The sequence below is a fragment of the Rutilus rutilus genome (genome assembly GCF_951802725.1).
Source record: "Rutilus rutilus genome assembly, chromosome: 5".
NCBI lineage: Eukaryota > Metazoa > Chordata > Actinopteri > Cypriniformes > Leuciscidae > Rutilus > Rutilus rutilus.
The window spans coordinates 35,263,780-35,281,276 of NC_140213.1; the positions used below are offsets into that span (position 1 = coordinate 35,263,780).

The 17,497-nt window shown below is 38.1% G+C and overlaps 1 protein-coding gene across 1 annotated transcript in view; it reads right to left on the reverse strand.

Moving 5' to 3' along the window:
• hipk2 (homeodomain interacting protein kinase 2) overlaps nt 1-17,086 on the reverse strand; it is a 92,205-nt gene extending 75,119 nt beyond the window's left edge. Inside the window, 1 exon segment of the mRNA XM_084409997.1 lies at nt 16,730-17,086. Within this exon segment, the coding sequence (XP_084266123.1) occupies nt 16,730-16,748 (19 nt within the window). The 5' untranslated portion in view covers nt 16,749-17,086.
• Between the last annotated feature and the right edge of the window lie 411 nt (nt 17,087-17,497).

Here is a 17,497-nt window from a genome sequence, read left to right on the forward strand (position 1 = left end):
AGTGTTATTTTAACACTGTGTGATTTTCTGGAATTCTGAACATCTGTCATTTCGCTGGTTCAGTTTGTGTTTTCCATCAAGTATAATCTTAACACAAATGACGGTTCTGGAGAATACCACAGAGATAAACAGACACGGCTAATACGCCAAAGTCCTCACAGGCGAGTTCTTCAGGATACATTATGACTGCTTCTTCCGGCACATACATCACAGTCCAGGGAGTGTGCGTATGTGTGTGTGTGGCCGACCTCTACAACCCTACGGCAACTTGTATGGAATGATGGGAAGGCACTTAAACTCTTAAAGGGGACATATCATGGAAAACAGGATTACATACTCACAAAACACCTATTCCAGTCTGCTCAGACTATAGCTTAAGATTCGAAACGATTCATTCACAGACATATTAAAGTGCCCCAATTAAGCTAAGGTTCCTAATTTTATTTTGGTGTTACCCTACAATATGCATCTGAGATCAAAAAAACTTTTTTTCTCATAATATACAATGTAGCATCACCTCTTTTCTCAAAGTGGCTGAAACGTTTAATAACGGATTCGGTCTCTCTAAACCCCTCCTTTCTAAAATACCTACTCTGCTCTGATTGGTCAGATGGCCCAGTCTGCTGTGATTGGTCTACCGCTAACAGCACGTCAGAAATTAAACGAACATTAACATATCTGAATTTCGGCTCCGGATCTTTCTCAAAACTTGTATACATTACACAGTGATACAAACAGTAACAATGGTGTCGGCTTTACTGTATCAATTCCAGCCGATGTCCTCATCCTTTGGAAGAGCATGCAAAGTGGATTTGCTTTTCGCAGCGCAGAAAACAACGTTTTCTCGACACGTCGACAACACAAACCAAATTTTTTCAGCGGGTCAAAATAGACGTTGTTCGCGGGGGAAGATCATTGGCTGGCATAACACACATTTGTTATAACAATAACTCCATTTGTCGTACACTTTGATTTTTGAAACCTTGCCGACCTTTTATATTCACCAACAGCTATATTACACACTACATTAAAGGTAATAATAATAATAGAGGCACCTAAATGTAACCTTCAGTACCTCATCATATGACCATCTATGTTTACATATCACAAGACATTCAGTATATAGCAACTTGGACCACCATATGCTGGTACATAAAGGTTAGACAATCATAACCGAGGTCATTTACAGATAGAAGTCTTAAAGGCACAGTCTGTTTAATCTTAATGCGCAAAAATTCTCACGGTTTGGTGCAAGAAAACTCGACTAATAGAATATGTCGCCTTTAATTCACTCAAAAGTGACCCAATTTACTTGCTATTTACTACCCTACATTCCTGGTCTTATTAGTAACTATTTATTAGTACATGTAATTCCACTGAAAAGAAAAGACTAATAACTTTCCTTTTCAAGCCCTCGGTTACACTTTATTTTAAGGTGTCATTGTTGCAGTGTAATCATACATTTAAGTACTGCGTATCAATTAACTAAATGTACTTACTATAGGGTGAGGTTAGGATTAGGGTTTGGTTTAGGGTTAGGGTTAGATGCCTGTAATTATGCTTATACAACGGGGCTGTTGAATGCTTGAATCTGATTGGTTGATGGACATTCTAAGGTACGCAATTTTTCACATACAGTACAAACACAAACGTGTTGTCAGCTCTGCTTTGAGGAGTTTATCAGTAAAATAGATGAACAATTTAAAATCTACAAGACATTCCTGACCAACGAGGTAATTACAGCGCTGTTCTTGGAGCAGTTAAACGTACAATTTCACTATTAGTAGAGACGCTGGTGCCGAACACTGTTGAGAGACGCACAGATTCAGATTCACTGTTGAGAGACGCACAGATTCAGATTCACTGTTGAGAGACGCACAGATTCAGATTCTCTCTCTCTCTCTCTCTCTCTCTCTCTCTCTCTCTCTCTCTCTCTCTCTCTCTCTCTCTCTCTCTCTCTCTCTCTCTCTCTCTCTCTCTCTCTCTCTCTCTCTCTCTCTCTCTCTCTCTCTCTCTCTCTCTCTCTCTCTCTCTCTCTCTCTCTCTCTCTCTCTCTCTCTCTCTCTCTCTCTCTCTCTCTCTCTCTCTCTCTCTCTCTCTCTCTCTCTCTCTCTCTCTCTCTCTCTCTCTCTCTCTCTCTCTCTCAAAAATGACGTTTTGGAATTAGCAACCTAGGCGTGGGATTAGATGCGTAAGTAATTAGTCCTACACAAAAAATCATTTTAGGGACAAAAACCTGACAAACATCTTAAAAATACATCATCTGAACAATGTCTTGAGGTGTGGTTACCGTAGTACAGGCTGAATAATTTTCTCCGGGCAGATGAATTATTGAAAAATAATGCACACCCGAGGTGGAACAGCTCCGCTTTGCTTCGTGACCGCATTACCACCTAAGGTGTGCATTATTTTTCTAATAATTCAATAGCCTGTCGTCAATTATTCATTACATAATTTATAGTTATTAATATAGTAATAACATGCAACAAGGACACTGTAAAATATAGTGTTACCAAGCCCTCTTGTTTCTTTTTTAACCACATATCATGGATGGATATGAATAAAGTTAGATATGAATAAAGTTAGTTTCATTCATCATATGTCACATTACAGAAGTTAAATGGTTTGCGAAGTTGCCGTTTCATGTTGACTTTGAGTCACAAATGATGTTCTGTAGACCAGCGGTGCTGAGAGCTCCATAAACAAAGCCTGGAGTCCTGCCAGCCACTGACGGTAGTGATAAGTGAACAACATATACAACATATTAATACCTCGGCAAAAGCCATAAACTATGAGTAATCTGATTACTGAACGGGTTGACATTTTCTGGGGAGGCAAGAATGAAATTACAGTCCTGGACAGAACAAAAGAACAAAACAGGAACACGTATACACACAGTGAACAACAATACGTTTTAAAATAATGTAATCCGTGACTCCATCAGAGTCTGACTAGGCAAATTAATTAGGTTTAGCTAAACGATGATGAATGAGTTTATACATAGGCCATAATTTTGTATTGCCTTTATGACCTTTATACAAAAACTAATCAAAATGATAGAAGCAAGATCATTTTTAATAGCTTTTACATGTTTTTCTTTAATTACCTTCAAAAGAGCTGAATAAACACGCATATTTATTGATTTCCCCCATATATATTTATTTTTAACAATCATTCAGTTAAGGCATAAATCATAATAGCATTATTTTTTAATTGCATCTCTTAATATCGTTTTCATTAATCGTTAAGACTTAAGAGTATTGTAAGGTTAAATTTGACAGACTTCCTCTCTGTTTTGAACCTCTCTGCGACGTCCTCTATTCTTCTCCTCATCTATTTCTAAAATCATTTTAAAAAGTATTAAAATCAGTCAAATTCAGTATTACACTTCTACCAAGTATAAATCTGTTGAACCATGATATGGGCCATGACCTGGTTGAAGAAAGTGTCTTGATTCAATTTAAATAACCGTTTGAGACTTAACCTTCTCTGACTCACAGCTTCATTACAGTCATGTGACTCAACTTGTAAAAGAACAATGTACTTAGTCAGATCCAAACAAACAACATGCTCTGCCCATAAACTAAGAGCCTAAAATGAGAGAGCCCCTAAATACCTGAACCTTGGCTGATGAAAACCAGTCACACAAAACCAGATGACCGTTCAATTATATCAACACTAATCTTGGGTAAATCCAACATGATCATACATAAAGTAGCACACATACATATGTTTAAGTTTGGACAGACACAGATAAGTACAATATCCACGACCCTACAAAGGATAAGCAGTTTGGAGAATGGATGGATGGATGGAAAGCTTCTAAAATGTAAATCTAATGTTCTGTAAGACCGATTAGCTGACCAGGAAGCCCACATTTCATTGCTGAAAATATGCATGGAATACGAAATGAAACAAACAACAAAGACAATGTTTTGTGCCGTATCTTCCTTGTGTTGCACATTGCATACATTATTTGGATGGCCCAGTAGTGCTGTGGAATCCATTACCAAGGATATGGCTGTGTCATTTGTTTCATGCATGGGCAAACACATGGAGGCGTACCCTTCTGAGATTCTCAGACACACATTAACAAACACACATTAAAACATATCTGAGCTGGGGAGTCTCTCAGGATCAGATCATACCGAAGTGCTAAGGAACCAGTCAGACCCGATCGGTTTTCACGGCAGCCAATGGCAAGCCATATAGTGATTTCCAAAGCATTTTTGTTTGTTTTTTGAGTGCTGCCTGGCTGGCATGGAGCAGTGCTGTAGGAACGGATCAACGCTGACACCAGTGAAGGTCTGACAAGCACATACACACACACATACACTGTCCATGTGTCTGATTGTGATAAGCATTCAACCCATCCGCTCCCTGCTTTCTCTTCTGCATGGAACTATAGTGTGTGTGTGTGTGTTTATGTACGTATCCTCCCCTCTCAAGCATTCAGGCACATGGTCTTAGCAGTGTCAGCCACATGAGACATTTGAGGCCATAGTGCCAAACTGCCCCTCACGCAAACACGCACCTTAAAGGGATAGTCCAACCAAAAATGAACATTCAGTCATCATTTACTCACCCTCATGTCATTCCAAACCTGTGACTTTCTTCAGCAGGACACAAAAAGAATGTTCTTCTGATATTAAAAGTGATGTTATTGCTGTAACTAATACAAACGTACGCTTGTACGTTAAAAAAGTTGATTTAGGCATCACAACATTATCATTTACAGTATAACTAAGCAATGGATATTCATTCTGAGATTTGCTAAAGATTGCATTTATTAAATTAAAAGTGTTTTGAAAGATAAACTTTGAGTATTAGATGATGGAACAGATCATCTAAATGTATAAAAAGGGCAAATGAGCACGTGCTATTTAAATTTAGACAATACATTAAAATAAATGTTAATTTCTAATACCAGACAATAATGGCACCAATATATTGGGCCAAAAAGAGTTAAATAAAAAATGAAAAGTAAAAGTATCCAAACTAACATTTCACAACATTCTGTTTCCTCATTCTTGTCTTCTTTTTTTAATGTCAAAGCTGAATTCTAAGTGTTCCAGCCCCTTAAGGTCCTACTTTAAACGTGACAGGCGCTCTGTTATATACACACACACACCACAACATGTGACTCACATTCATACTGAAAGTAGAAAGGAGACATATACATTATTGACGGGCTTGTCTTGTCTCCGAGTCGAGTTAGAGGTTATAACGTCCCCGAAGCACCGCCCCAAAGGAATTCACAGATTGAGACATTCTGGTGTTGTACATCTCAAAGAGAGAAGCCTGCAATTATTCAAGCAGTCCATGGCACCAAAGACAACACAGACTTTCAAAACACATGAAAGAAGGTGTCCAGCCTCAAATAAACAGGATCCAGAGCCCACAAGGGAACGAGTCCCAGTGTTGACGCTCATCCACAGTTGTATCAGCTACCATCCATTGCGTAGAAACCCCGACCTCGTTCTCCTTCGCACTCTTGTTCACGGTCATAAAGTTTGCAAGGTAAAAACAACAATCCCAGAAACGACAAAGGCCATGCTTTCATAGCAAAAGGTCAGAGCTTGGCCTTTCTTGGAGACAGAGTGAGGAAGGAGACTGAGATTTTCTAGAGGCTCTGGGAGCGTCAATCTACCCTGACCGGTCATGGGATACACAAGAGGGGAGGGCAGGCTCGCATGTGTCATTGATCTTAAAAAAAAAAGGGGAGGGCGTCTCTCTCACACACAAAGGTTACAGCCTACGCACAACTACACCCGGCCATCAACCCACCAGCAACCTTTCAATTATTAACCTCCAAGATATCGGCCCTGCAAGATGCACCCCAGCAGAGGAGAAGATAGAGAGCATGGAAGATACCGCATCTATCATCAGCCTCCCTTTTGCTCTCTCTCTGGAGTGTGTGTTGAACGATAGGCCAGTTCAGAGTGCGGTCAATGAGAGTGTATAGAGTGAAATCCATATGTACGTCACGCGTCAGCGGCCCAAAGCGCATCTTTCATGCTCTCTAACTCGAAGATGAGTAAAAAGGGTTTTTTCTGATTACATCTTTTTTTATTGTAAAACAACTTTTACTCTACTGTTAAAAACACGTTCATGTTCATACATCTGCAATACTGTTTAAAAAATAATACATTTATTCAGCAAGAACATTTTAAATTGATCAAAAGTGAGCACAAACACATTTACAATGCTGCAAAAGGTTTCCATTTCCTAAAAAATGCTGTTCCTTTGAACTTTCTACTCAGAAAATATCGTTTTCACAAATATATCAAGCAGAACTGTTTGCAGCATTGATAATAATAAGAAATGTTTTGAGCAGCAAATCATAAGAAATGTTTTGAGCAGCAAATCAGCATATTAGAGTGATTTCTGAAGGATCATGTGACACTGAAGACTGGAATAATTAAGCCGAAAATTTCCCCTCACAGGAATAAATTACACTTTAAAATATATTAAAAACAGAAAACAGTTTGACTGTATTTCTGATCAAATAAATGCAGCCTTGATGAGCAAAAGAAAATTCTTTCTAAAACACCAAACCTGTAAACAGCTCTATGAAGCCCCTCCTTCTGAAAAGCACACTGTGCTCTGATTGGTCGGCTGGAGCAGCGTGTTGTGATTGGTCGAGACGCTTCGAGTGTGTTTGGGAAATGTCCCTATATAAATTATTCTGCTAAAGTAGGCTACTATATAAAATGTCTCAATGTTTGGTTTCTTGTCAACTAAAACATTATTTTCATAAGCTAAAATGGCATTAAAGCAAAACTGACTATAATGTATGAATGCGACACGACTAAATACTGAATTTACAGGATGACCCCACTGACTTATTTCATGGACAAAAACAGACTTAAACAGACTTCTGTTCCACATAAAAAAGAAAATCATACAGGTTTGGAATGACATGAAGCTGAGTAAATGACAGAATTTTCATATTTTGGTTGAACTATGCATTTTACACTCTTTTACAACCTTCCCTTTACTGCAAATTCAAAGAGAACTTCCAATTAAAGAGAAAAAAACTGCAAAAATGGATCTCTTAGAAGTCAAGATTAGTTTAAAATAGTTGCCAATCAGAGCTTTGCTTGGTTGACTAGAGTCTACCCTTTACTGATCAAGCTTTCTTGACAAAGAAGACCTGTGAGTGAGCGTGATGGGTTTTCGAGCAGAGCTCATTAAGGGGCAATGGGGCCGTTCGTCTCCGGCTCTTAAGAGCGCTCTGGTCTGTCGGGGCGCCAGTGTCCCTTTCTCTCTCCTCCAGGCGCACATCAAAAAATGGGGCAGACTCTCCCAGCTCTGTTCTGGCTGTCTGGGGCTTTGAAGTCCTTTGGTTATCAGCCAAGCGTGTCACGCTACCTGCAGCCATCTGTGAAGAGCCCACAGTCGGGCTGGACGGCCAAACCCCACAATGACTGTGTGTGTGTGTGCAGAGTGTTACCTGCAGCACTGCCAGTACGTGAGGCATTAAACATGAGAATGAGAGGGTGGGAAGTGACCATTTTGAAGAGGCCTGTAGTGAAGAGACTTCTTTATTGACAACATCGCTCTCAGGGCTCTTCTTCTCTATTCTCCTGACTATGTAAGCTTTAAGAAACGATTAAAGGAAGACGTACATTCTTGTGTGGGCTGAGCAATGCCAATTCGAAACCAGCAAGCAACATTTACTGATCTTGTCCTCACTATCTAAAAAGTTTTTACGCTCGCATGAGGTGGTTTTTCAGGCAATTCGAAAAATAAATATTTCGCAAACCTGCAATGGAAACAGGTCACCTGACGTAGATGACGCAGGTGTGTTTGGACAGAACACGAGACAGTTCTTTATTAAATTCATATAAGACAAAAGAATTACAGGAATAATGGATTTTAAACCTCAAATAAATGCCACAATCAAGACCTCGAAGCAGATATGAGGGAGAAACACCCAGAAACACCTCATATGTGCCGCTCACAAGTATAATAAGGGTCGTTCCTTACCATTAATGCTTGGAAAACACACATACATCTCCTTCGATTAATAATAATGGCTAGTGCAGTGGCTGGGATAACCTACCAACGTCCGTTGCCATGGTTTTTGGAATGATTTTACTTATCGCGAGAGGAAAATTTAGTCGCATAACATCGGTCAATGGAAACGGCGTCATTTTGCAATAGTTTTTGTCGACATTTAGAAATGTGTTTATTTATTTAGGTGCTAACTATGAGATATTTGTGGGTAAAGTTAATCTGTCTGTCACATCAAGTTCGGACTGCACATAAACCCAAATAAAGCAGACCAAGCCTCGCCATGCCAAGTGGCCTAAGTCTTGGGGGCTTCTCGACAACAATGGGATTATATAGGGCATAGACAATGTGCTTTCAGCAGGCTGGCATGGCATGGGCAGAAAAGGGAGGGGGAGAACATACTGAAAGACCAATGAATGCATTGTATGCCAATTCAACCCTCGGTTTCATCAATGTATGCTCATGCACAGTAACCCACATTACAAAAACCGGCACAGGAGACTACAAAACCATGTTTTATCTCCATATACTGTCCTTACAGCTCAAATTAAATATGTTGGCTAAAAACCAAAGATGTCCATGTCATCATCCACTTGATATATAGGCTACGTCAACATTAATCTGGATAATTAATCGTCTTTTAAATGGATAATTAATCACTAATCTTTTTCTCTACATTTTGGCCGTCTGTCCACATTGAGACGCCGTTTTTGCATTGTAGTGTTGTCTTTGAAAACAGAGGTATTCGAAAACCATGACGCTTGTTTAGTCATCTAAGGCATATTGTATCCATAGATGCCGGCATGTGCCTGCTATTCACTTTCACAGAGTTGCTAAAAATAAATGTTACTTTGTACAAAATTCATTTTACAGAAAATTTACTCACAATGCGTTTTAGACCATGCAATAGCGATTTTAAGTGTGACCTGGACGTACCATTGAGTGGAGGGATATTTTGCTAATGAAATGGTCGTGCCAGAAGAATAGCTTGAGAACTTTATTATGTCTGGTCTTTTGGGATCATCTCAGTAAGCTTTATTATGTTTTACCCAAGCGTTTCAGACATTTCAGTGCGGACGGGCAACTTTTGGATAAACGCTAGTGTGGACGGAGAGCGCTTTGAAACAAAAACGCTGTTTTCAGATGTAGCCGGATGAAAGTAGACGTATCCTATATGAATAAGGAGGACTGCATTGTACAAAAGCATCTGAATTCCATCAGTAAGTGGCTGGTGATATGAACCCTGGTGCCGGTAACCATAGGTGTGAAGGCGAAATGAATGGTGCCCTTCATGAAGGAGTAATTGCCATGTGATTACAGCCCCGCAAACCCAGCGGCTGTGAAAAAAAGACCCCCTTTCATTTCCCTTTGTTGGTGGAAGAATGCAGCCGGGAGAGACCCCAGCGTGAACTGATCCTCTCATATCTGATCAAAGGAAACATGCCAGTTGGACCCCCACCCTTTAAGAAAAAAAAAAAAAAAAAAAGCACATCCACCAGACCTGGCAGAATGAGTCAAAACAGGCCCGTTTGTATTGAAGAAAAGAAAAATCTCGCAATTCTGACTTTTTCCGTGATTGAGTATATATATCTTACAATTTGGACTTTTCTTATATAAAAATAAGTCAGATTTGTGAGATAAAATTTTGTTTTACCTTTTCTTTTACTCCACGGCGGACACAAGCGTGACTTCTTTCTTCTCGCAATTGCTGACTTTTATATCTCACAATTCTCAATTTTCTTCTATTCCTTCTATGAGATATTGTGAGATATAAAGTCAGACCTGTGAAATAAAAAGTTGAAATTACCTTTTTATTTTTTTTATATTGAAAAATTGGCTTGGCTCCTGTAAATTTGTGATGTTTTGAAACAAAAAACACAAATGTCTCATATGCGTGATTTCCTTGTCATATGCCTCTGTTCACCTTTGCATTTTCACTGCTGCTTGTTTACCTCACAAAGTGACCGTATGTTGACAAAGCCTGGCAACTAAATGCAAACCTTTTGTTTACCGTGTAAACACGCCACATATCCCAGAATGCATCGGTGCTGCAAGATAAGTGTGGGTGTAGAAAGGTATGACACTCAGCATTGTCTGAAAATGCCCTTGGTGCTGCATCATATCTGACGCCTGCACCACGAAACAAACAGAGAGGCTTGCAGCTGGATCCTTCTGTTTCCACATGCTGAACTCACCTCAGTGGAGCCGCATGTGGCGAGAGCTCGCAGGCTAACGTCGCTGCCATCTCTCCCCCTCAAACTTTATAGCGGCCTAATCGTTGCCAGTCATGCCAAAACTTTCACAAACAGAGAACCACAAATTAGTCATTTAAACTGGGAGTTGCATAACAAATTATTACGCAAGTCAACATGAGCACAGCAAAACAGGCTAATTATGAAATCATAAAATCCCATTATGCAGCCTGCAGGTCATGTGCTGTGATGCCCAAGAGGGACGTACGACGTACAAATAAGAACTTGAAGAGAGAGAGCAACGCAATCAATGTGATGATGATCCCTTTGCGAGGAAACTAAATATTTTCATGTATAAAAACTGGTAATACTTTATTTTAAGGTAATGTAATTACATGTTACTACATGTACATCCTATAGCAGTAAATGACGCATAATTACATAACTGCATAATTACATGTAACTAACCTTAAACCAAACCCTAACCTTAACTCTATAGTAAGTACAGTTAATTAATATTACGCAATGTAACTAAGACACCTTAAAATAAAGTGTCACCGAAAAACCTATTTATATAATGTGAAACTTAAGCATGATATTATAGACAACTTGCATTCTTGAGAAATTGATGCTATTATTGCACAATTATACGCATTGCTCAAAAACCAGCGCAATTATTAAAATGTAAAAATAAGAAATATTAAGGAAACCTAATGTTGCGTATCTTTGTCTTCCCATTATTAAAGTACAGTTGGATTTATAAACCTTAAGAAAAAACATGAATTCTCATTTATTTCTTTACACTAAATATAATGTATAGATATTGTTCCAGAGAGATCAGTGTCATAAAACCATCAGTGAACAAGTTAAAAGTGATGAGAAAGAACTAATCTGTAAGTAATTTTTTTTTTTTAACCACAAAACAATATGCAGATTTGTTTATTTCTGCTGTTAAAAACTAGGCCTTCAATAGAATGAAACAATTGCAATTAATCTCAGGGTTTTGTTAACTAAAACGACCCCAAAAAAAGTGAATTAATTAATTGAAATGAAGCTATATATATGATATAAATAAGATGAAAAACTTAAATGAAAAAGAGAACTGTTGCCTTGGCAGCTAACTGAAATAGAATAAGTTTAAAATTACTAAAATAAAAATCAACAGAAATATTAAACAACTAATACAAAAACTAATGACAGAAACAAAACTAAAATGAAAACGGAAAAAAATTAAATACAGCCAATTTAAAATATTAATGAATACTAATATTAACTAATATTAATGAAATATTTACAGTATATAAATAACACTAAGATAACACTGTTAAAAATGGTTATAATAATTATCCACTGATGCCATCTCTAGCAAACAAGCATTTTCATATGTTTGCATAGACAATAAAACATACAATATCAGCATATTGATAGCATCTGAAATGTAAACACTTTTACAAATGAACAGCTTCAGAGCCATGCAGATGTTTACGAATCCTCTGAGGTTTATAGATTATTGAATTAATAGAATTCAACGTTTGTTTTTGTTGTGTTTATAATAAAAGTGATTAATATAATATATAAAGCCATCATATTTAAAGCTGTTTACTTAATTTGAAAGAGACTCCTAGAGGTCAAAATCCCTGTGACAGCACCCGCATAAATCAGTTCATGAGAGAAACATCTAATACCAAAACATCCACTGTGTTTATATTTCATCATACATGTTGACCTTTGATAATAATTACAGCCATTCACAAATGAGCGCAAATGACTTTACTTTTAATAGCCCCAGCTTGATTTCATTTATAAATAAGTTTCTCGTCTTTCTATTGATAAATCAAAGATTAGTACATCACTAAGATCATACACTCACAAGTGCATACAATTTAGATTCTGTCAATGCATTGATATTGTACATTTCAGTTTCTAATTGGTACACTTCACATACAAAGCAAAGCAAATACCTATACAAAAAAAAATTACAAATTAATGAGCTCACCCTGGTCAATAACACAAAGCCCCATTTTCCCCTACACTTTTGGTTTCTGTCAGTAGGACAGACCCCATTAACTAACCAACCCCCATATCCCAGAATTCTGCTCCCTTGGGCACCAGAGCACACCTGTGAGCCATTTCCCCACTGAGGTTCTGAGAGCTCAAATGTCCCTCAGGCTTCAAAGGAGCACAAGATGTGGACAGCATAATCACATTCAGTAAGACTGCGGTTCATTCATTGACCCACGGTGAGGCGAAAAGTCCTGTAAGGAGTATAATGCACTAGAAACATCCAGTTCTAAGAGTGACCAATGACCTGGACAGCCATTGTGGTTTTCAAACGTGGAGGGCTATGAGAACCAGGCATTTGTCCGTCTGCCAAAGGGAGACTGTTGTGACAATGCGTCAGTGTCCTTGCAAAGAAGCACTTCCTCTTGATCAATGGGGCCAACAATGTAAACTCAGTCAGGGGTAATGACCTCCAAACTTATGGATTTTCCTGCAATTCTTAACTGGCAAAGACCTTGGACCTTGGGTTAAGATCAGTTATGGACAATCGGTCAACTACACCAAAACAGAAAGACACGTAAAACATATGTTTTATGAAATGTATTAGGATGCAGAGCAGACAAGTCGTCAAGTGGAGATGGCGGAACGAACTTGAACTCAGGGGAACCAAGAAGGTTTCTAAAGGTCTAAAAGCAAAAACAGTTGGCAGAGATCATCTAAAAGAAACTAATCACATGGTTTAGACAATAAAGACCATTATACTGGGTCTTTAAAAGATTGGTTTCAGAGGACATGGAATATAATGCAGAAGCCATTTGGATTGGAAGTTTCTTGCAACTATATACTACATTCAAAAGTTTAGGGTCGGTAACATTCTTATGCTTTAAAGGGATACTCCACTTTTTTTGGAAATAGGCTCATTTTACAACTCCCCCAGAGTTAAACAGTTGAGTTTTACCGTTTTCGAATTCATTCAGCCGAGTTTCTGATATTCAGAAGAATGTCAGTAACCAGACAGTTTCTGGTCTCATTGACTTCCATAGTATATATTTTTTCCTACTATGGAAGTCAATGAGACCAGAAACTGTCTGGTTACTGATATTCTTCTAAATATCAGAAACTCGGCTGAATGGATTCGAAAACGGTAAAACTCAACTGTTGGATCAACTTAAAAAAATTACTTCAATTGGTAACACCTAAAGAAATTAAGTTTTCTCAACTTAAATTATCAAGTTTTATCGTGAAAAACGTGATAATTTAAGTTGAGAAAACTTCATTTCTTTAGGTGTTACCAATTGAAGTAATTTTTTTAAGTTGATCCAACTGTTCACTTTTTACAATGTTGTAAAATGAGCCTATTTCCAAAAAAAGTGGAGTATCCCTTTAAGTCTCTAGTGTTCACAAGATGTGAAGATGTGTTGTGGTGCTTAATATTTTTCTGGAAACCGTAATAGGCCTACTTTTTTTTTTTAGGATTGTTTAATGAATAAAAAGTTTAAAATAACCAAAATGATTTGTCATTTTTGGTCAAATCCTTGCTCAAACGTTTGAACCGTATATATTTGTGTTGTACGGTATAGTGCAGCTTGGAAATACTGCAAAACATTTCCTTTGGTGTTCCAGAAAAGAAAGAAAGTCATACAGGCTTAAAACAGCATGAGGGGGAATAAATAAGGAGAGTTTTTTATTTTTAATAAACCATTCCTTTAAAGATTAAGCATAATGCAAATAATATTAATAATCACCTCATATGACCCCTAAACATAAAGAGAAAAAAGAAATCGAAAAAGCCCAGGCCTGACTCAAGGTGTCTTTTTCCGTCTGTAGATTTCCAAAGCTAAACATTTGCTTCCTTCTGCCGTAGAGACAGGTTGTCCTGGTCCTCACATCAGGCATTTATCAACATGTCAGTGTGGGTTACGAGGCCAGGAGCCAAGACTCCTCTGGCTCAGTCCCATACGGAAGAGTAATCTGGGGCCAGAGCGTTGAGCCTGCACCACAGCGCTCCACAAAGACACATCAGTGCAGGGGGAAAAGGCAACAACAAAGAGCTCTCACTATGGCCTGGCATTACAAACGTCTCCACGGACAGTCTGTACCCTAAACTGGAGCAGTAACAGATATTTATTCACAAACTGAAAGGTCTTTTACTCCTGCTTTTTGAAAAGAGCTCAATGCAGCGCGCACGCATGTGCCTTAGCGGAACAATACTCGCATCTGACAGCCATGAGAAGAGCAGAGGAATCTGTACATAAATGCTAAACAAGCATGAACAGACATTTTATCTAGTTTTAATGCATCCTCACATACACTCAAAATATTACCATTAAATTGGACTGGTTGCTCAAACCACAAGAAGCAACAAATAACAATTATTAGGTGTTTGTAAGGTAATGAGGTAAAATTTATCTTTTGTAACTCAATGAAAACAACCCTAGTGAAACACAGAATGACAAACAGCAAAGGAAACCACACAACTAGCCATCTATAAAAACTACATAATGACATTCATAATATCACACAAGACATACGGGCAGAAAAGGAAACGTGTGATGCTGCACCACATTTCCATTGTAAGTGCACGCATCAAGAGTAGAGAAAGAGAAACCACCAGATCAATGTCTTTTCTACATCAACTATTACTTCCAAATGGCAAATCTCTCTTTACACCATATGAGCATCACTGTTTGACTAAACAATGAGGTTAAAGTCCCACAGATTGTTTCTTAAATGAGCTCACTTGGTTTTGTTTGGGATCATGGTGAACATTCCCATAAGAGATGCTGTTTATACAGCCGCCAGAACAAACCTCTAAAGTAACATGAAGGCTGAGCCAAGCCTCGAGGGTCTTCAGATGTCCCATAAGGTTACCTTCAGGGTCTTAAAATGTTACAATCCCACAAGATGTATCTATTTTAGCATCCATCCATCTGCAGTATCTATCCATCCATCAATCTCATGAGTCAAGTAAAATCTAATCAATTGAGAAAGTTGTAGAACTGTTGAGTAAAAGTTTACATGTCTTCCCACTTGCTTTAACTGCATAGTTCTTAGGGCAAATGTTAAAAAGTATTGCTTATTCATTTTGTGCAAATAATCTAAAAGACAGACACCGATTAAAAAAAAAAAAAAAAAATCCAGGTGAGAGGGGTGGGAGTGGTTGCTATCACCAGCAGAGGGAGCATGGGTAATCAATCAGAAATATTGAAAAATTGAAGAGGATAAACGCAATCCTTACGCTGTCTAAAGGGTGGCATGGCACCTCTGACATTTTCAGGGCACTGTCGTACAGATGCACGGCTTCGTCTTTGTCCAAATTATGAGCTAAAACCAGACGGAATAGGATTCATTCTCAATCTGATTCTGAAACCAAACTCAACCACAGGCAGTGCCTATAGTGAACTGACTACCGACAGTAATTCTAAGCACAGACTCGGAAGGGACCAATAGTATAACGCCCCAAAAAGCTATACAGATGCACCTATGATCCCCAAAAATGTTGTCTAGGTAGGTAGCACACAGATTTCAGACAAAAATGTAAATTATCTCATGTACTCAGACAGTCCTCATGACATTCCAAACCTGTATGACTAGACATATGTCAGTCTCAATCCCTATTCACTTTCATTTCATCTTTATTTGCATATAAAATGAAAGTAAATAGTGACTAATGCTGTCGGTCACTAACATTGGAACTAAAATCTCCACGGGGGAAAATAGAAACTCAAAGAGGTTTAGGTGAGTAAATGATGACAGAATTAATTTTCGAGGTGAACTAACCCTGTAAGTGACCTCGGGATACTCTCTGGAGAACAAAAACAGCTTTTTAGGCTGTTGGTAAATCGAACAAAAAAAAAATTATGAAAAGAAAAGTAAAAAGTCTGCTAAGGATGCACTATATCCCTCCTATTCTTTATAAAGCACAAGGATTAGTCACCATAACACTGCAGTGTATTAGTTCGTCTAAAACCATTACAAACCATACTGAGCATTATCAATACCATAACAAGTCACATAATAGTAAAATAAGAAAAGAGTAAGTGCAAATCCAAGATGTAAATACTCATTTACAATCATGCTCTATAGGTTGCATACTGCCTGTTTGCTTCATATCCACTTTTCCCTTTCAGTTTCGTATATTAACAAAACAGATCAATTACCTATTGTATATCTAGTATGAACATACAGAAAACAAAGCCATCTATTATAAAACCGTGATATTTTGTAATGATAGCCTCTAAGAATAAACATTAGGTGAAGAGACAGCACTGCACAATGAAACAGAGGGAGGTTCGCGGTTTCAAATACATGTTAGTCTTAATCCACAATAATCCTGGACGAATTCAACAACTAGTACATAAAGCTAAGGTTTGATAAATCATTCTCTCTGACACAAGAAACATATTGGTAATAAACCTCAGACCCGATGGTCTCTCTGCAGAGAGAGTGAATAATGTTAGTCAATTATGTGCAGGTCTTGACATTAATTTCACCCTCGTAAGGGCAGTAGATCTTACCTTCGTATACAGGGGCCATCGGTGCAAGGATTACTGTTATTCATGGCAAAAAATGAAGCGACAGCACTGTTCACAACTCAATAAAAATCTGCCATCTTGAGCCGCGGACAGAATCGCTGCTGTCTCCTGCATTACTAACCCAGTTCATCGGGGAGAGAAAAAAGGATAAAAGGTTGAAAAATCACATCCAGAATTTTTATTTAATAATCGGCCCCGGGTGAGTGATGAAAAAAGGATGTCAGCAACTTAACTCCACGGGTCTCGATGCTGTTTTGGCTCCAAAAGAGAGCCAAATTGCAGGTCTTGGCTTCAGCTGGTGATCATGTCTGTGGAGTGAGTGCCTGCAAAAGTTGCAATGAGAGAAACGAGCGAGTGTGGAACGGAGCGACTTTGCGTTGTAATCGAATGACGAGACAAGCGATCGTGTTGAACAGGGTCTCTAAATCAAACGACGATCTACTCGATCAGGTTCATATTAGCCTACCCTTCTGAAAAAAAAAGCGAATTCTGTCAAAATACCACTGATATGACATGTATTGATTCCTTACTTTGATGATAACATGGTATAGTAAAGATGTTAATACCGTGGTACTTTGATATACTGAATGAATGGCACAGTGCATCCAAACGGATTTCAATTTTCAAAGCTTAAGCTACCATAATTGTACCAAAATGACTTAGTATGATACCATATCATATATATATATATATATATATATATATATATATATATATATATATATATATATACTTTTTTTTTAATGCTTC